Source organism: Marmota monax, unplaced genomic scaffold (assembly GCF_021218885.2).
Source record: "Marmota monax isolate L192 unplaced genomic scaffold, Marmota_monax_Labrador192_F-V1.1 WCK01_AAM20220418_F8-fsc00017, whole genome shotgun sequence".
NCBI classification, from domain to species: Eukaryota; Metazoa; Chordata; class Mammalia; order Rodentia; family Sciuridae; genus Marmota; species Marmota monax.
This window is the reverse complement of record NW_026695241.1, coordinates 19,235,047-19,256,201: the sequence shown is the minus strand read 5'-3', so window position 1 is coordinate 19,256,201 and position 21,155 is coordinate 19,235,047. Positions and strand designations below refer to the sequence as shown.

The window sequence follows — 21,155 nt, the reverse complement described above, 5'->3', positions numbered from 1 at the left end:
TTTCTGGAATAATGAAAATAATGGTTAAGAATTAGATCGTGGTGATTTACACAACCCAGGTCACCAAACTGTAGGCTTTTGGGGGACGGGGGTGCTGGGGACTGAACTCTGGGGTACTCGACCTCTGAGCCACATCCCAGCCCTGTTTTGTATTTTATCTAGAGACAGGGTCTCACTGAGTTGCTTAGCGCCTCACTTTGCTGAGGCTGGCTTTGAACTCACGATCCTCCTGGCTCAGCCTCAGAAGCCACTGGGATTACAGGCATGCGCCACTGCGCCTGGCAAATTGTAGGCTTTACATGGTGGATTTTATTTAGATATAAAATGTATCTCAATCTTAAAAGGCTAATAAATTCAACAGGCGTCTGACCAGCTCCTGAGCAGCAGGAGTGCTATAAGATCTTAGGCGGAGAGACTTGAGTCCCAAGGTTGCCCTTCACATTTCATGCTTCCAAGGAAGGTGGTGCACTTGGAGGCTGGCAGCTGTCCCTAGGCCCGACCTAAAGGTGTCAGGCTCCAGAGTCTTTCTGTTGCACAGGGCAAGGAGGACCTTGACTATAGTTTCAGGCCCTTAAGCTTCACCTCGTGCTCCAAATCCACAAGAGCAGCTGCAGATGAGGCAGGCACTGCCACCCGTTGCTCCTCTCCCTTTGTTAATCCCTTTAATTCTGCAGCTCCTGGGCACCCCTCCTTTGACACAGTCCCTTGCCTGATTGTGATATGAATGAACAAGTGGTTTGGGCTTTGAAAGGTGACTCTTAGAGATACCTGAAATGACCCAGCCCCTGGCTGGCCAGGATGCTCTTGGTGTTCATTTCCAGGGAGCACCAGAGGTCGTGTCTGGGCTAACCCTTTCCAATCAAGCCTGGTCCCGAAAAGGAGGTGACTGCTCCCTAGCTCCCTCTGAAATCCTGGCCTTGCTGCCAGTATCATTAGGGACACAGCGTTTCTTAGCTAAACCAAACTTCAGTCCTTTTTGTCTCTCATAGAAGAGTTTATGCACTGACACTTGAGTTATTAGATCATAGCTCCAGCACCTTTGGATGAATGGGAAAATATATAAATACACATGCGCACGTGTGTAATATACAGGGTGTGGACTCTATGTGTGTTTCTGCTTTACTTGTTATTACCTGATTAAGATGTTAGGGTTTTACTTAAAAACTCATCCATCTCACAAAACCTGGCTTTTATGAAGAGAAGAAAAAATATTATGAGTCAGTTTTTGGTCTGTATGAGAGCACTGTAATTAAACTGTAATTTCTCCCTCCCCCCAGATCGATATCAGCATTCTAAATGACATTTGTAAATACCACTTCCTGATGGCCCTGGACAGGGCACCCGCCTGTCCTGGGGTAAAGGGAGGGCCGTGCCTGGTGAGGGGTGGAAGGAAGGGAAGCCTCTTCCCCGCCCAGGGCTCTCCCCTAGTTGCTGTAAGAAGGGAGGAGCAGGAAGCGGAATGTGCCCTGGTCATGGGAGTTCTGAAAGGAACAAAGCACGGTCAGATGAAGAGTAGGCTAATCCTGCTATTTCATTTCCCTTCCAGAGTGAGGGCAGTATCGTGATATGAAGTATTCGGTTTCACATCTGTTCAGGAATTATCCTCGGCATTAATCCATTTTTCTTTTAAGCATCCTAAAGCATCCCAGGAGCTCCTCCTCCTGCCCCCTCCCCACCATCCCAGTTTATTTCATGGCCACAGAGCAGCTGACGGCTCACAGAGAGATCATCTTGTCATTGCTACCAAAGGAGGGAATCTCTACATCCCGGAAGTCAGAATTTCTGTGGATCAGTGGTATCACTGTTAGGCTCTGCCCTCTCCGTGAAGGGTTTAGAACAAAGAGTAAGTCGCATACCAGCAGGGTGATGAAGAGGACCCAATTTAAAATCAGAAAAACTGGTTCTCATCTCAACTAGGCTATTGTTTGTGTGCCCTGAGGTCGGTCACCAAAGCTCTGTGGGCGCAGGGTCCTCGGCTATGTTAGAGCCATGTTTCCCGAAGTGCATTCATAACCGACAGGCCTCCACAGTCAAGTCCTCTGAGAAATGCTGCTTACCCTGTGCCACCCTTTCTGTGTTTCTCATCCTTTGCTTACTTGGGAATTTTCATTATTCTCTAGGATCCTGTCCTTGGTCCTCTCCCTTCTTTCCAGTTGACCTCCTGTATGGAGGACAGTCTCACCCTGAACCTCCAGCCAGGCAGGTTATTCACTGCCCAATTCTGGGGGCACCACACTCCTAGACACGGACACAGCAGCCCTTCTCTGGCCCGTGCTTCTCTTTGGCTCTCCATCCCAGCCACCTCTAGGCATCTCCTGGTCACACAGGCCTCTCAAGCATCCCAAATTGAACTTGTCATCCCCTCAGCCCCCTCCTCCTGTGACCTCTCCCTAGAAGTCAGAAACCTGAGTCTTTCTAGCTCCTCCCCTCCCCAACACCTCCGATGGTTATCAATAATTATACTTTCCCCTTTAATAACTCTGAAATGTCAGGTCCAGTCTCTTTCTTACCCAGTGCCTTAGTGCATAATCACTTTTTGTTGAATTACTACAAAAGCTTTCCGTACTGATCTCTTCACCCTCAGTCTTAGCCCACTGTTCCCCTCCTTGCAGCTTTTAAAGTGATCTTTAAAAACAATTGGGCCAGGTGTGGTGCTGCACACCTGTAATCCCAGCGGCCTGGGAGGCTGAGACAGGAGGATCACGAGTTCAAAACCAGCCTCAGCAATGGTGAGGCACTAAGCAACTTAGTGAGACCCTTTCTCTAAATAAAATACAAAAAAAGGGCTGGGCATGTGGCTCAGTGGCTGAGTGCCCCTGAGTTCATTCCCCAGTACCAAAAACAAACAAACGAGATTGTGATGCTTCCCTACTGAACAGTCTTCAAGCCTCTGTTGAAAGTGCAAACTCCTACTGGGGTTACCAAAGCCCTCGTGGTCTGCCCTTTCTCTTCCCATCTTCCCCAGCCATACCTTTAAATCCCAGTCATTCTAGATGGTCCGCCATGCTGTCTCCAGCTTCCCTACTGTTGCACAAGATATTTGCTTTCTAGAAATCCTGTCTCTTACCATCACTCCTGAAGCACCCTGACCCTGCCTCTGGAATAGAATATTTTATTTGATTTATTTGATTTTGACTTGCTGGCGTCTACCTGCAATGTGAATTTATAAAGAGATGAGGAATTACGGTATTCACCTCTGCATCATCAATGCTTTTCCCAGCACTGGACATTTAGTAGATTTTGGGTAAGTGAATGTAGGATAAAAGATAAATTTTATTGATATTATAATATTTAACATTTATCAAATAAGTCTCTGGTTAGTATTAAGATCATCTAAACAGTGTTCATTCCCTGTAAATTACTGTGAGTTTTTTTAATATTTATTTTTTAGCTTTAGGTGAACACAATATCTTTATTTTATTTTTATGTGGTGCTGAGGATCAAGCTCAGTGCCTCAGGCATGCTAGGCGAGCACTCTACCTCTGAGCCACAACCCCAACCCCTGTGAGTGTTTTAATAACTGCTTCTATACTTCTTTTTGTCCCTTGGACTTCTAAAAGGAAACAGAAACTCTGCTTACTTTTGCAATCACATTTCCTTGGTATTAAGAGGCTGTGCTACTTCACTCATATATGACTAGGTATATGAGTCTATTATTAAAGTACATAAAAGTCTTTAATCAGCTAAGAGCATTACATCCACTAGGAGAGTTAGGTACAAATATTCTAGAATGAACTCAGTAGCAAGCTAGAATATGTGTGCCCATATTTCTGAATATTTTTAGAATGTAGTTGCTTGCACAAATGGTGTTAGGAAAACTGGAAATCCATATGTAGTAAAATGAAATTAGAATCCTGTCTCTCACCCTGCACAAAACTCAGAGTGGTTCAAGGACCTAGGCATTAGACCAGGGACCCTGTGCCTGAATTTTCATCATGTCAGTTTAGGAACCAAACTCCTCAACAAGACTCCTAAAGCGCAAAAAATCAAATGAAGAATCAATAAATGGGATTGTGTCAAACTTAAAATCCTCTTCATAGCAAAGAAAACAGTCAAGAATATGAAAAGAGAGAGAGCCTACAGAATAGGAGAAAATCTTTGCCACCTGCACCTCAGATGGAGCACTAATCTCCAGAATATATAAAAATCTCAGAAAACTTAACACCAAAAAAACCAAATAACCCAATCAATAAATGGGCAAAGGAACTGAACAGACACTTCACAGAAGAAGAAATATGAATGATCAACAAATGTATGAAAAATATCTCATCTTACTCCAGTCAGAATGACAATTACCAAGAATACAAGTAACAATAAATGTTAGTGAGGATGTGGGGGAAAGGTTCACGAATACCCTGCTGGTGGGACTGCAAATGGGTGAAACCACTCTGGAAAGCAGTACTAGAGATTCCTCAGACAACTGGGAATAGAACCACTATTTGACCCAGTTATCCCACTCCTAGTGTATACCCAAAGACATAGATCAGCGTACTACAGTGACGCAGTCAGATCAATGTTTATAGCAGCTCAACTCACAATAGCTAACTAGGGAACTAACCTAGATGCCCTTCAACAGATGAATGGATAAAGAAAATGTGGTACATATACACAGTGGACTATCCCTCAGCCATAAAGAAGAATGAAATTATGACATTTGCCTGCAAATGGATGAAACTGGATACTATCATGCTAAGTGAAATAAGTCAATCCCAAAAAACCAAGGCTGAATGTTCTCTCTGATATGCAGATGCTAACTCACAATGGGGCCGGGTCGGTTGTGTGAAAGTTCACCAGATTGGACAGGGAGGAATGGGGAAAGGGACAGGGGATGGGAATGAGAAAGACAGTAGAACAAATCCGACGTAACTTTCCTGTGTTCATATATGAATACGTGACCAGTGAAACTCCACATCATGTACAACCACGAGAATGTATGTATGATATGTCAGAATACACTCTACTGTCATGTATGACTGAAAAGAACAAATAAAAGTTTGGAAAAAAAAAAGAATGTAGTTATTTGCTTCTGTCTACTTGTTCGTCCCAGCACAGCCCACATTGGAAAAAAGTAAAAATGTCAGTTAACAAAACACTTGTATTATGTTCTTACATGTTTTTACCCATAACTTTAAGGAAAAGTGATGCAGACAGCTAATACCTAAGGGGAGATGGTGGAGCAGAAAGCTTCTTGGATTTGGATTCTCCTCCCCCACCTGCTACTTAGCAGCTGTGCAATCTCACACCTTAGCTGACCTCTCTAGATTCAGGTTTGTCCTTGTGAAATGGAAATACTTTCATTTGGAAATAATGTTTAAGACCTATTATATGTTATATGCTTTGCTTACACATGAATTAAAATAGTTGTAGTGTTGTTTTCATGGGTCACTGTGAAAGCTAGATGAGGTATTGCATGTGACAGTGTTCTTGTTGGCCCTTTTTACTATCAAGTGACACCTACAGCAGTGTTAGTCTTCAGTCATTAAAGACTCAGTTACTTTTGGCAGAAAAGTACACTGATTTCATTTGTATCAAGGTTTGAAATAAAGACATATTTGACTTTAACCCCAGTTAATGAAAAAGTTCAAGTAGACACATCTTCATGCAGTTAATTCCAGTTAATTCCACAGTTGTAGTTGTTGATAGGTGAGGTTATTGGTTATATTAGTTATCTATTGCTGCATAAAAAATTTTACCCCAAAATTTTGGTTCTGTCAACATTTATTGTCTCACAGTTTCTGTGGTCAGGCTTCCTAATTAGCTGGGAACCTCTGGCCAAGGTCTCTCGAAGTTGCAGTCCTGCTGTCAGCTGGGAGTGTGATCTCCTCTGAAGGGTGAAGTGGGCGTCTGCTTGCATGATCACTGGCATGGTGGTTAGCAAGCCCCTTTCCATTTGGGTCTCTCCAAAGTCTGCTTTTATGGGCTGAATTTGTGTCCTCACAAAATTTGTATGTCAAAGCTGTAGTCCTCAATATTCAGAATGTGATTGTATTCAGAGGTGCACCTTTGAAGAGGTGATTAAGTTAAAATTCTACTGTTAGGCTGGGTCGTCATCCAAACTGACTTCTTATGAGAAAATGAAATTTGGACACACAGAAACACCAGGAATGTGGGTACACAAAGAAAAAAAACACATAAGGACACAATGAGCAAGTAGCTATCTAGAAGCCAAGGAGAAAGACTAACTGGGAAACACCTTGATCTTGGACTTCTAGCCCAGAACCTAAGAGAAAATGAACTTATGTTATTTAAGCTACTCAGGATGTGCTATTTTGTTATAGCAGCCCTAGCAAACTAATACAGCTGCCTTGTGACATGGTAGCTGGTCTCCCCTGGGCAAGCAGGCCATGAGGCAATGAGAAGGCACCCAAGGCCAAAACCATAATCTTTTTATAACTTAATTCTGGAAGTAACATCCCAAAACTTTTTCTGGGTTCTCTTTCTTAGAAGAAAAGTCCAGTACACATTCAAGGGGTGTGAATACCAGGAGTTAAGAATCACCGGAGGCCGTCCTATAGAATACTCTCACAATGGCCTTGTTTTTTAGTTTCTTAAAAAATTTAAAATAAAGCATAGCTGGGCACAGTGGTCTATGCCTGTAATTCTAGTGGCTGGGGAGGCTGAGACAGGAGTATCACAAGTGCAAAGCCAGCTTCCACAAAAATGAGGAGCTAAGCATCTCAGTGAATACCTGTCTCTAAATAAAATACAAAATAGGGCTGGGGATGTGGCTCAGTGGTTGAGTGACCTTGAGTTCAATCCCTGGTGCTCCCCTACCAAAAAATAAGAGATTAACAGTTTGGAAATTTTAATACAATCAAGTAGATTCAACGTCACCAAATACATGGCTACCTTGGCTGGGTTCATCTGTAGACTATCGTACCATTTAGGTTGAGGTTTTTTGAGAGTGAACAAGAGCATTTTATGGACCAGGCTGAAGAGAAATGGTCCATTGAATCCTTAAGTCTAAGTGTAATACAGTGATTTTCAGCCAGGGGTGTGCATACCACACGGGAGAGACGGGAAAGAGGAGGGGTATCATAAGTTTTAAAAACTGGAGTCAAACTCTAATATAATTTTATGTATGGAGAGTGCAAAGAAATTTATAGCTTTCATAAAACAAACTACAGAAAGTAAAACTGAAGAGAATCTTCTCAGCTGTTGGAACACAGGTCAGAAGAGGTTGAGAAACTGATCATTCTCGTGGCTCGTGGACATAAAGGGGGATAGATGGGAACGGGTGGGAGGTGGGCGTGCAGCACGCGGTGATCCCCAGAGACGAGACAGCTTAGGAAACCAGGGAAGAGTAAGAAAAATGATGAAGGGCTGTGTGGATTAGCTTGGATGATAAATATAAAATAGCAGACATATTCAGAAGCCTTTGCGAACTTATAGGAAGAACTTGACAAGAGACTGGTGATGGCTGAACCCCAAGCTTTAGTTCAAAGAATCCAAAGGACATCTGCTTTGTGGAGATAGCGAGCTGACATCTGATTCCCCAGAAAGTACACTGGGTTCCCAATCACGGTAGCCTCTAAAATTAGTAACATTGTCAGTTTGATTGTCTAATGTTTGTCTAACCATCAGCATCTATGTGGCCCAGCTGTCAGATCTCAGCCAAAGTCAAACTTCTTTCACCAACGGGGCTCTTTTGTGTTTCCTAAGTGATGCTAATACCAGGGGAAAATTTTACCTTTGCTTTTCAGACCACTACATCTCCAAATAATACGCTTCAATAAATTAACTCCTGCTAGAGGAACTGTTGTAGGTGAGCCTTCATTTTAAGAGAGGAAGAAGTCATTTCCTGTTATCTCCTAGTTGCAATAACAAGATGACAGGCTGATTCTAGGGTCCATTTCAGTTTTTCTTACAAAAAGCTGTGGAACCCCCCACTAAAACTGTGGAACAAAGCGGGCGTGTGGTTTCAATTCCCCTTAGAGACAACCCCCTCTCCTCTTCTCTTCCTCTTGAGAGTATTTTCTTTCCCACTAAACTGCTAAACCTTTTCTACAAAAACAGCTGTGGAACCAGAGAGAAAGAGGAGGGGAGGGTCTCACCAGACCACCAAGCAGGTGTCTTAGGGTTTGGGCATTTCTATGGGCTACCTAAAGAGTTCTTGTGAAGTAGATGTTTCTGTGAATAAGGGATGATTTTTGGGATGCATTGATATATATATATATATATATGCATATGTCTGCATAGACTGCCCTGAAAAGGATGCGTACACATAAGTACTCAAACCCTAATACCAGGCAGAGTCTGTGGTGGAGACCAGAGTCAAGGCTAAAAGAATGCCCTGGGGTATTGTTTGGCCTTTTAAAAAATTCACTCATGGATCACCTTTAAACAACACAAATAGGAATTTTAAGAGTCCTAGAAGAAATGTTATAAACTCCTCAATTAGTGATGTAAACTCCTCAATGATTTAAACTCATGCTATATTGTCTCATACAGTAATTTGAGTTTTCTATTTCTCCTTTTTTTTACTACAGTTTGAAAAAAAAATCAAATGATCTTGATGGTAATCTCTATTTATTGAGCACCTGCTATACCCAGGTGCTATAATTTTTACATAATTGTTAGTTATTCACCACAACAATTACATGAGGAATATTTCTTACTTCCCTTTTTTTTTTTCACCTGAGACTTACATATTCCTTTTTGTGGTTCTCTTGAGAAAATAGTTCCAAAATTAATTTTCTACCAAATGCCAACTAGCACTAGCAACTCGGTCTAGTAGAGACCAGAGTGGCCCCTGTGTTAGTCAGCTTTTCCTCACTGTGACAAATAACCTGCGAAGAACAATTTAGAGAAGGAAGGTTTTATTTTGGCTCACAGTTTCAGAGGTTTAAGTCCATGGTCAAAGGCTCTAAGGCAGGAACTTCGTGGCAGAAAGGTGTGGCAGAGGAAAGCTGCTCTGCTCATAGATGCAGGGAGGGAGGAAGGAGCCCGGGATAAGTGTAGTCCTGAGGGCTTTTCCCCAGAGACCTGCTTCCTCCAGGCACGCCCTGCCTGCCTACAGTGTGTACTGGCCCCTCTCACTCCCTCTGGAATAGTAGGAAATGGTAGAATGCAGGGTAGAATGGTAGGTCTTAAACCTGGGACCCGACCTACTAGTGAGCCATCAAATGAATTTAATGAGTCACATGTAGGCTCCGGAGAGGTGGCGGTACTTGTCCCTTCCCAGCTATGCCTTCAGAAGCTTCACGTTAGTTCTTTGAGCTCAGTTGGGGTGGAAATCAGCCAACAACACAGAGTTGGGACTTTTGTTTTACCATCTAAAGCCCTTAAACATTTACTAGCACAGGAGGGGGCAGAGTCACCAACTGCCCCACCTCCCCAGTGGAACAGAATGGAGTAGAAAGAAAACCACCAGGATCCGTGTATAATAAAGTAGTGTGAGAATTCTATTTGAGTCATAAAGATATGAATGCAGTTGTTCAGTGGCGTATTTTTTTACTATACAGTCCAAAAAAAGTTTCAAAGCCACTGTCTAGAGTCCCTTCTTTTTTTCTTTTAAGTAGTCTATCTTTTTAAAATATATTTTTAGTTACCAATGGACTTGATTTTATTTATTTATACGTGGTGCTGAGAATCCAACCCAGTGCCTCACACATGCTAGGCAAGCGCTCTACCACTGAGCCACCACCCCAGTCCAAGTTCCTTCCTTACTCCTGCTCTTCCTCATAGTTGAAGGTTTGCTCTTTTGATCCATAGAACTGGCAGCCAGCACCCTGTAACCCACCAGTGCTGCATCTCCTCTGGGAAGACCAGGCTGAACATTTCTCTGGGTAGAAGTTATTGTTCTGGAACAGATAAAATCCCTACCAATGTCAGCCTGTTCTTTAGAACTCAAAACTGTGTAAGACTCCATTCTAAAACCCCAAAGATTTTCTACAGACAGCGGGAAACAGTGATCATTAGTAGTATTAAAGCCCCAAGGTGAGACAAGGGAAAGGCAGAAATTAGATTAAAGCCCCTTGCATTCATTGTTTACTGTGCTACTCTCCATTACCAGAGCTCTCTGCAAACTAATCTTCTTAAGAAAGTAAAGAAGTTCTCATAAGTCATTTCCTTGGAATGACTGAGTCATTTTTTGGTAAATCTAGATATATTGACCAAATATAATAGATAGGTGGATTGTGCTTCAAAACTACCATGGTAGTTAGATCACAGAATGAGAACTTTGATCTAGATCAGCCTTGCAATTTTTAAATTTTCATCAAGTGTAGTTGTTAAATTTCCTCATGCAAAACAGCTGTCAAACATCTTAAATGGTCTGCTCTGCCCTTAGGATAGTCCCTATCTGAATACAGTTACAAAAAGAAAACATGTTTCAGCTGGGTGCAATTGTGTTTGGGAGGCTGAGGCAAGAAAATGGCAAGTTCAAAGCCACCCTGGGTACCCTGTCTCAAAACAAAAAGTTTTAAAAGGCAGGGGGTGTAGTTCAGTGGCAGAGTACTTGCGTAGCATTCATGGGGCCTTGAGTTTAATCTCCAGCATGGGAAAAAATGTTTTTTAAAAAGTTGACCTCTCTGTGTTCCAGTATGTAATTTTATCGCGCCCATCCACTGCTTTGTTATAATAAGAAACTGAACCAGAAAAGGGAAATGTAGGTTTTTTGTGTTTGTAAGAGTTAAATAAATATATTTTCAGAAATAAGTTATATGCATTTTTCTTAGAAGAATTAGGCTTATTGTATAAAAACGACGATAGTAGAATTCCTTAAAGTTGCATTTTATTAAAATGATCAAAACTCATTTGCAAAATAGAAAGCGAATCCTCCCCCATAGCTGGACACTTGATCTTGTTGGTTTTGACATCCCGTCGTGAACCACACGTGTTCGTTAGCAATCTGAAGGGGTCTCTGGAAGGACACACACGCTCTGCTCTGCGGTGCTGCTGTGGTCAGCAGCTCCCTGCCCCAAAGCTGCATTTCAGTGTCACCCAGGGGCTGCCTTTGCTCTGAGCAAACCCCTTGCAGCTGTGCCCGGCGCCTTTGTGTCACCCGGGCAGGGTTTCGTGAAATGGATCTGATTCTCCTGCGCCTGCCCTGTTCATTCCTACATACTGGAGCGGTGCCCAGGAAGGTGAGGGGCCAGCAGGTTGGCCCTCACTCCCCAGCTGTCCCTTTCTACTAATGTCACTCAGGATATAAATAAATTGCTTCATTCACTTCCTTTCTCATCAAACCAGAAGAGACTGCCCGGGCCTTCTGTGGGAAAGCTGTAGAGACAATTTTGAGAAACAAAACAAGTCTTTGCATTTAGGTAACTTTAAAAATCAAGTTATTTTGTTTATGCAATATTAGGATTAAACCCAGAGCCTTGTGTATACAAGGCAAGTGCTCTACCACTGAGCTTCCTCCCTAGCCCTTTATATTTTTTATTTTGAGACAGGGTCTCCCTAAGTTCCCTGCGGGGGGGGGGGGGGGGGGGGCGTTGAACATGCCATCCTCCTGCCTTAACCTCCTGCCTTAACCTCCTGCCTTAACCTCCTGCCTTAACCTCCCAGGGCGCTGGGATTACAAGCATGGGCCACCATGCCCATCTAAAATTAAATTTTTAATTTTATTTATTATTCACTTAAAAGGAGGGATAAAAGCCGAGTGCGGTGGCACATGCCTGTAACCCCAGAGACACAAGGATTGCAAGTTCAAAGCCAGGCTTAGCCATGGGCGAGGTGCTAAGCCACCCAGTGAGACCCTGTCTCTAAATAAAATACAAAACAGGGCTGAGGATGGGGCGCAGTGGTCGAGTGCCCCTGAGTTCAGTCCCCGCTACCACAGGCAAGACAAAATCTCTCCCATGGTCCCTCCAAACTTGGAAAAAACGACGATTTTGATCATTTTGAAGAGTCTTTGCCTTTCCTCTCAGGGCGTTTGTTCTCCTTGCTGAGCGTAAAGTGTGAACCTGCGCATTCTGCACAGGTTTCCATGTTGAGGTGATCCTGAGTGCAGTTCACCTTGGAGAATGTCGATCACAGTGTCTAAAAATATGTTCATTCACTGTGGCCCTAAAACAAGCCAGGTGTCCAGAGAACAGCAGCAGGCTACAGGAAAAAGGGGTTCACAGGACTCTGAAATGGCCAAACTGGTATAGGCATTTCATAGGTGCTGTGAGGTGTTTAAGGGTGACTCAGAATATATTTTGTTTGTGTTGCTTATTGACTTTAGAACTAAAATAAGATGCAACTCCATTTATTTATAAACATAACTCAGCTTATCAAGGACAGTTATATTCGTACACAGCTGACCAAAAAAGAAAGAAAAAAATCAATCAATTAATTTCCAGGCTAGGACTTGAAGGCAAAAAATGAAGAAAATGGGGAACTTTAGTGGCTGGTATTGAAGACCTACCGAGAGAGAGAGAGAGAGAGAGAGAGAGAGCGAGAGAGAGAGAGAGAGAGACGAGAGAGAGAGAGAGAGAGAGAGAGAGAGAGAGAGAGACACGAGAGAGGGAGAGAGAGAGAAAGGAGGGAGAGAGCGAGCACGTGCGCAAGTCTACCATCATGACCTTAAAGGCCATGAGTAGCTACTTAACAAAAGTGGGAGAAAGGCAGTATGTGAAATTGTCTGTATTTCTTTTTTCCTCTAATAAGTCCCATCACTGGATTATCAGGCAAGAGAGTGGATTGAAGTGGCTCTGGATCAGAATTACCACAGGTGTTAGGGACAACAAACAAACCCCAATGTGTGGAGTCATAGGAGACCCATCATATAAGGATGGGCCCTCAAAGGCTGGGCTGCAGTCTTCATATAAAAGTCAACCACGGCCAGGCCTGTGATCCCAGCGACCTGGGAGGCTGAGGCAGGAGGATTATGAATTCAAAGCGAGTCTCAGCAATTTAGTGAGGCCCTAAACAATTTAGCAAGACCCTGTCTCAAAAGGAAACATACAAAGGGCTGGGGATCTCAGTGGTTAAGTGCCCCTGGGTACAATCCTTGGGAAAGAGAGGGGGGGGGAGAATTTGAAACAGCTAGGATAGAATGAAGCCTCCTTTTCACTCCATTTTACTCCTTCAGGCACTGAAAGAAAATAGCCCATCTTGACTTTGGTGCCTGTGGAGAAGGGGATTAGGGGAACCTCCTCTGATAATCTGTAACCACAGGCTGCCCTCACCTGGAGTATGAATTCATATTCTCTAGGTATCCTGAAAACTTCAGACTAAAAATTTAGTTTAAGGTGGTCTCAAACTGACAAGGACCCAGGCATCTAGCAGAATCAAATCCGTATTTTATCTAGAGGAATAACTTTACCTGTGGGAATTATTTGAGGTTTGGGTTGAAACCCAAACCTCAAATAATCCCACAGGTAAAGTTCTAAGAAATGTGAGGTTATACTTTAAGATAACAAAACAAGCAAGGAAATAATACCCATGAGCCAGCAGAAACGACAGATAACAGTATTGAACTTGAAAAAACTAAAATGCAAAATTAATTTTATCATGTACTAGAGAAATTTTATCATGTACTAGAGAAATTGTAATACAAATATGAGTAAAACGAAGAGATTAAGATTATGACCATGCATATTTTAAATGAACTAAGTAACTCTTTCAGAATTAAAAAATATAATAATTATTATAGTTTAAAAATCAGTGGGTGGACCTAATTGTAAATTAGACTCAGCTGAAGAGAGATTTAATGAACTCAAAGATGTAATTAAAGAAATTATCTGGAATAGAACACAGGGGAGAAAAAAAGCAGAAAACCCATTGAGAAAGCTTAATGGCTATATAATTAGAGTTCTGGAAAGAAAAGATGGGCAAGGGACAGTATTTGAAAAGATAATGGCTAAAAACTTCCCAGAACTAGTGAAAGAATACATATTGCAATGAATCACAAAAGACACATCATCCTGGAACGCAAGACAACAAGGTCAGAACAGATAGAGAAAGCAGGGGGATTCCCAAGGAATATGCCAATCTGATTGACCATTAATTCCTCAGTAGTAAGTAGAAAGGAAAAGCCACGGAATGTGTAATTACCAGCCAGAACTGTACCTCAAACAGAAATACCCTTCAGGAGTGAGGATGAGATACATTTTGCAACACATAAGGTTCAAAGGAGTTCGTCACTAGTAGGCCATCCCCAAAGCAGAGTCTGAAGAGCATGTTTCATTCAGAAAACAGTGATACCAGAGGAAAGGTCTGAGATGCAGGAGGAATTATGAGCAAAGAATGTGGAAAGATAAGGACAATAAAATGATGATAATGTTCTCATGGATTAGAGGAATGGGAAAGTACAAGCATCCAAATAATTCCACGTAAATCAAGGGGAGGAATGATCAGAGTTAAAGTGGTCTCACTTGCTGTTGTACAATAGAGGGTCAAGATACTGATCTCAACTTTACATGGTTTATACAGCTGCCAGAATGAACAGAGTAGCTACTTAACAAAAGTGATCTATAGATTCCAGGAGGTGTTAAGTTTTTTTTTTTTTTTTTGAAATTTGACAGAGTGATTCTAAAATTTATATGGAAGGAAAAAAAGAATTACTCTTATACTCTTAAAGAATGGGGATGGAAGTAGGGTGCTATGTGTGACTTGCCCTAACTAAATGACAAGAATCAGAATGGCAGTTATCAAGAATACAAGTAACAATAAGTGTTGGCGAGGATGTTAGGGAAAGGCACACTCATACATTGCTGGTGGGACTGCAAATGGTTGCAACCACTCTGGTAAAAGGTGTGGAGATTCCTCAGAAAACTTGGGATGGAACCACCATTTGACCACTTATCCCTCTCCTCAGCATATACCCAAAGGACTTAAAATCAGCATACTACAATGACACAGCCACATCAATATTTATAGCAGCTCAATTCACAATAGCTAAGCCATGAAACCAACCTAGGTGCCTTCCAACAGAGGAATAGATAAAGAAAATGTGGTATATATATATACAATGGAATATTACTTAACCATGAGAAAGGATGAAATTATTACTTTTGCCAGTAAATGGATTTATTAGGAGACTATCATGCTAAGTGAAATAAGCCAATCCCCAAAAACCAAAGGTCAAATGTTTTCTTTGATATGCATATGCTAACACACAACAATCCAATCGGGGAGGGGAAGAATAGAAGTTCTGTGGATTAGACAAAGGGAAATAAAGGGAAGGAGGGTGGATAGGAATAGGAAAGATAGTAGGAAAAAATTTTAAACTATAAATAAATAGAAAATCAAGTAGAAGGAAGGGAATGGAAAGGGGAAGTACTGGGGGCTGAATTAGAACAAATTATATTCCATGCTTGTATAATTATGTTAAAAACTGTATATTATGTATAACTAAGTGAACTATTAAAAAATTTAAAATTTTCAGAAAAGAATTATCAAGCTAAAATACTTGTATGGTGTTGGCATAAAATGGAGAAATCTAAAACTAATTCCTAAATGGAAGCAATGTAAGACTAAGAGGTGTTTCAGTCAGAGGAAGAACGGACATATGTTTCTATGAATAACGTTAGGACAATTAGTAATTGTGTAGGAAAAAAATTAGATCTGAGCTTTACACTGAATATATAATCTCAGGTTGGATTAAAGATGTAAGTATGAAAAAGCAAAAATATAAATCTTTTAGAAGACATTATAATACAGAATCTTTATGACCACAATATAAAGAAAGATTTCTTAAAATTACACCAAAAAGTGCAGACCGTAAAGGTAAAAATTGATAAATTCGACTTTATTAGAGTTAAGACCATCTAAGACACCACAAAGATACCATGGATTTAGTCTGTATCCATTAAGGTCACATTCCGAAATATTTAATAATGAATGATCTTGCATCTGCTTTGAAACTGTTCCAGAAAACAACGCAAAGAGAGAGGAAACTGTTAGCCTGACGCAGTGGTGGGCACCCACCCAGAAGGCTGAGGCCGAGGACCAGGGTGGGAGGCCAGCCTAGGCAACAGGCCGGGACCCTTACAGCTAGATGGGAACAGGAAGTGTATTAAACTCTCTATTTTCTGTGTGTATAATTGAAATTGTATATTTTTTAAAATGTGGGTTTTTTTTAAATTGACCATCATAGATTTATTGTAATGCCCAGATTGTTCAGAAGTGTAAACTTTTTTTTAAATATCATTTTCTAGCCAGGCACAGTGGCACACACCTGTAATCCCAGCTACTTAGAGAGGGAGGCAAGAGGATCACAAGTTCAGGGCCAACCTGGGCAACTTAACAAGACCCAGTCTCAAAATTTTAAAAATATGTTAAAAGGGCTCAGGAAGTAGCTTGAGGGTAGAGCCCTCCTAGGTTCAATCCCCAGTACCCCACACACAAAAAAAATTGTTTTCTGAAAAGACTGTTTGTTAAAGTATATATCTAAATGCAGTCTGAGTAGGAATTTCCTTACAAATTAATAAATCATAAAACAATTTTTTAAAATTAGGTGAAGACATTTGTAACACGTAGAACCAAAAGATCAGTGTCTAAATATTAAGCAAAGAACTCCTGCAAGTCAATAAGCAGTTCCTTAGATGTGGTAGCAAAAGCATTGTCAACAAGGTAAAAAAGACAGCAGTCTGTGCTTCAAAGGGAGTGAAACAACAACACACAGACTGGGGGAAAATAGAACAAATCATGGATGTGACAGTCACGTACGTATGAACGTGGACTATACAGAGAACCTTGCCAATTCAATAATAAAAAGACAAAATTGTTTGAATAAGTAAAGGGATCTGAACAGACATTTATCCAAAGAAGATATAATGCCAACAAGCACATGGAAAGGTTCTCAATATCGTTAGCCACTAGGGAAATGCAAATCAAAACCACAGCAGGATATACTCTTACCCACTAGAATGACTAGAATCAAAAAGAGATGATAACAAATATAGGAGATATAAAATGGTACTTTTGAAAAGTTGAGCATTTCTTCGGATAGTTAAACATAGAGCTACCATATGACCAAGCAATTAATTTCATTCCTAGACTTATACTCAAAAGAAATGAAAACGTGTTCAAATAAAAACTTAAACATAATGTTTATTTATGGCAGCATAATTGATAATAGGTAAGAGGTAGAAACAACCCCAGTGTCCATAACTAGTGAATGGATATATAAAATGTAGCATATAAATACAATGGAATATTATTCGGCCATAAAAAGGTATAGAGTATGAATGTGTATCAAAGTGTGGAGGAACTTTAAAACATTATGTGATCCAGGCATGGTGGTGCATGCATGGTGCAGGCCGAGGATGGAGGACGACAAGTTCCAAGCAGCCTCAGCAACTTAGCAAGACCCTGTCTCAAAATAAAAAATAGAAAGGGCTGGGGATGTGGCTCAGTGGTTAAGTGCCCCTGGATTCAATCCCTGGTACCCACCCCCCAAAAAATAACTATTATGAGAAAGAGAAAGATGGTAGTCACAAATGACCGTGTGTTGTGTGATTCCATTTATTTAAGATGTCCAGAGTAGGCGAATTCTACACAGACAGAAAGTCGATTAGTGGTTTCCTAAGTCTGGAGCATGAGAAGTAGAGGGGTGATGGCTAAGGGATACGGGGTGTCTTTGGAGGGTAATGAAAACGTTCTGAACTTGTGATAAAGGTGCGACTCTAAACATAGTAGAAGCTGTGGAATTGTACACCTTAGATGAGCACATTGTATGATATGTGAATTCTCCCAATAAAGCTGCTTTTAAAAAGCAGTAATAACTTAACAGGAAAATAAACAAGGCAACTCCAGGCATGTCACGGAGGAAACACACATGCCCAGGAGACACCTGAAAAGAGGCTCGGCCTCCTTCCTAGCAGGAAAACGCCAGCTAAACACAGTGAGATGCGAAAAACTCATTTTTCCTTTCTATGTAAACTCATTTGAGTCACCAAAAACTGTAAACTGAGCAGGGCCTTTTCTCTACCTGTAAGGGATGCAGAGAAAGTGAGGGAAGCCCAGTCCCTGTCGCAGAGAGCGTGGACTGTCATTTAGAGAGGTGAAGAAGCAAGGTGGATGACCTTGCATTCCTCTCCTCTGTAAACCCAGAGCTGTGCCCAGGGGCTCCAGGGGCGTACTGGGCCACGGAGACGGAGCCACAGGAGCACTGTAAACCCAAACCACTAAGAACCCCACCAAACGTTACCTAGGGACACGTGGGCGTGGTGATCAAACACTGTTAAAAACAAGGGAAGGATAGTCGGAATGGGAAAGAACGGAGCGGGTCTAGCAGGGATGCTGAGGTGGTGGGGAGACATGGGGAGGCAGGCACGGGGGTAGAACACACAGCATTATCTGACAGGCTGACATTGAGGAAAGATTTTGAAAATCTCAAAACACACGGAATCATACAGTTTTCCATGCAGCTCAAAATGCTAACGCTGACTCTGAGATTCTAGAAAAGATGAACATATTTGAGAATCAAGGGCTTTGTTTATGGATGGATTGAAACAGGGTCTCACTGTCTTGCCCAGGCTTTGGGCCTGGTGGTGAGCTCCTGTAGTCCCAGCTACTTGGGAGGCTGAGTCAGGAGGGTCACTTGAACCCAGCAGTTCTAGACTAGCATGGGCAACATAATGAGGCCTGGACTCTTATTTATTTGTTTATTTGTTTGTTTGTTTATTTTAATTGTAGGTTTATTTATTTTAGATGCAGATGGACAGTATCTTTCTTTATTTTGATGTGGTGCTAAGAATCGAACCCAGTGCCTCACAAGCGCTCTACCACTGAGTCACACCTCCAGCCGCGTGGAGTCTTAAAAATAAATAGATAAGCTAAAATACAGTTTTTTACAAGAGAAAGAAAAACACAAAACCAAGAAGACTATCAAAAAAGCATCAGCAAATCAAATGTTTTAGGAAGGTTTCCAGCAAAAGTGGTTAAAACAAGAGTTTTGTTCTTCCAGGGGAACATTCGGGCGGCACTTCTTTAGGAAAACCATCCATTGCTGGGAAGCCATGAGCCGCTCTCTCCCGGTCACTCAGTGGTTGGCATTCTCTTTCCAGATCCTGCTCACACTAACAGATGAACCGCGAATGCACAGAGGAAGAACCTGTCCACTGCTCCTGGGCGCGTGACTGAGGGTGAAGCATCCGCCAGTGCTGCCAGGGGTCCATAGTATTTTTTTGCTGCCTCAGAGTCCCCAAGGCCTTCAAGCAGAAGTGGCAGTAGATGGTGGCCATCAGCCAAGCGAGACACTGACTGGGACAACAGGAGAACAGAACCTCTGGGTTTGGGTGGAACTTGGCAGTGGGGACGTTCAACTGAGGCCTTCTCTACTCATCCAAGCACACGTGTGTCTTCACCTTCCCTCACCCCCCCCCAGCCTGCTCAGGTCTCCTCTGTCCCTTTCCTGCTGCCACACAGAGATGATATAAAAGAGGCTCTTTGGCTGTTCGCATCTTGCTTCCTCTTCTTTTCCAGGTTGCAGTATTGAGCTCTGTTTGCTTTGTACAAGCTTAAAGCCCTAATAGCAGTACCTACCAGAGTTGTTCTGCCCTTTCGGGGGTCCTGGGGAAGGCAGCGCACATCACCCGTTTCCCAGAGCGTGGAGGCAAGTTGGCCCGCCGCTGACATGAGCCAGGGTAAAGGCACCCTTTGGAATTACTGATTTCTAAGATTAATAAAGTAATTCTATTTTTTTTCTTTTCTTTTTTTTTATTTACTAATTCCCAACAATCAGTATTCACAATCAAGACTGAAATAGAACCAACTTCTCATTTCATTCCATTGCTGGACAATTTTTTCAATTTCATGTTAGAAACGGAAGCTTTCAAGAACTTGTGTTTCAGCAGATGGTGTGTCAGGCTGTTCCCCAGGGCAGCACCTGGGAAGCCCTGTGTACAGATTCTCCACAGCCAGGCTGCAGCTGGAGGCTCGCCCCTGTGGTCCTCTAGTGGCATGTGACTCTGTCCAGTTGCCCTTCACCTCCCTCAAAGTCCATGTGGACAGAGCAGCTCTGCCTGGACCACGTGGCACTTGGCCTCTGCTGTCCTTCCCTAGGTCCTCACTCTGGCTTTTGCTGGAGAACAGGCTGAGAACCGGGCCACAGGCTTGACCTAGCTGTCCTGGGGAGTTACTTTAGAATCCAGAATCTGGGCCTTCTACAAGGTCCTATAAGCTCAGCATTGAAATCCAAAGAGAAAGTGACATACAGAGATTAAAAGGGACTTTATTGACTTCTCGGGGACTGAAAAAAAAAAGGTTTTGGGCACATTGAAGCACTGTGCCTGTGCAGGTTGAGGTCTCATTCCACATGTTCCCGGGACTCCTGGATCATGGTTTGAGAACCATCATAACTCTGCTCACTTGTTTGGGAGTTGGTTAAGAGACAAATTAGAATTCCTCCCTCCACAATCTCCTGCTGATATATAGAGTTGGGAAATAAGGGATTTAGAGAAACTCACCAAATGAATCTTGTGGAAAGGGGTAAGAGGGTATGAGTCTAATAAAAGAACTTTGAAAGCAACTGTGATACTGGGAATTGGCTACATAACTAATCAGACTTAAATGCTCAAATTAATATCTTTCTTCATTCGCTGTGTGTTGACCAGGTGCTAAGACCAGATTCCTGACCTCCCTTCCTGTACCCATGTCCCCTCATTTTTATTGGTAACAAACCAGATTATTGAAGCCTTCTTCCAATAGAGGTATCTTTGTGTGTGTGTGTGTGTGTGTGTGTGTGTGTGTGTGTGTGTGTGGTGGTGGTGCTGGGGATTGAACCCAGGGCCTTGTGCTTGCAAGGCAAGCACTCTACCAACTGAGCTATATCCCCAATCCTAGGTATCATTTTTCAATGTCACTGTACCCTTCCCCAAAACTAGCATGTATTTTTGGAGACATTGGTCCTAGTGTCTGTAGTGCCTGTAAGTGATAATGTGGAAAGGGGAGGCTGGACACTAGACTCTGCTCGTATCCCTATCAGCTGCTTAATGGAGGAGTAGCTTTCTGACAAAGAATATTTGGGCTGGGTGCAGTGGTGCTCTCCTATAATCCCAGCTACTTGGGAAGCTGAAGCAGGAGGATCTCAAGTCCAAGGCCAGCCTCAACAACTTAGCAAGACCCCGTCTTAAAATAAAAAGGGCCAGGGATATAATTCAGTGGTAAAGTGCCCCTGGATTCAATCCCTAGTACCAAGAAAAAGAAAAGAAAAGAAAACATTTGGAATTGCAGTGTGTTCTGTTTTCTTTGGGATACTTCAGGAAACACATCTAGTT

At 42.2% G+C, this 21,155-nt stretch overlaps 1 protein-coding gene and 1 non-coding gene across 19 annotated transcripts in view; one reads left to right on the top strand and one right to left on the bottom strand.

Moving 5' to 3' along the window:
• Positions 1-20,407, top strand: part of Ttll5 (tubulin tyrosine ligase like 5) — a 265,849-nt gene extending 245,442 nt beyond the window's left edge. For 17 of the 18 annotated variants that reach the window (XM_046440809.2, XM_046440808.2, XM_046440806.2 and 14 more), the window contains one exon: positions 18,945-20,407. In XM_046440809.2, coding sequence (XP_046296765.1) covers positions 18,945-18,967 — 23 coding nt within the window. In that variant the 3' untranslated portion in view covers positions 18,968-20,407. The remainder of the gene's footprint in view (positions 1-18,944) is intronic. The other variant, XR_009226355.1, reaches the window with a different exon arrangement.
• Positions 20,408-20,640: 233 nt separating this feature from the next.
• Positions 20,641-20,713, bottom strand: Trnaa-ugc (transfer RNA alanine (anticodon UGC)). The gene has a single exon. It is a non-coding gene; the product is annotated as a tRNA-Ala (tRNA).
• Between the last annotated feature and the right edge of the window lie 442 nt (positions 20,714-21,155).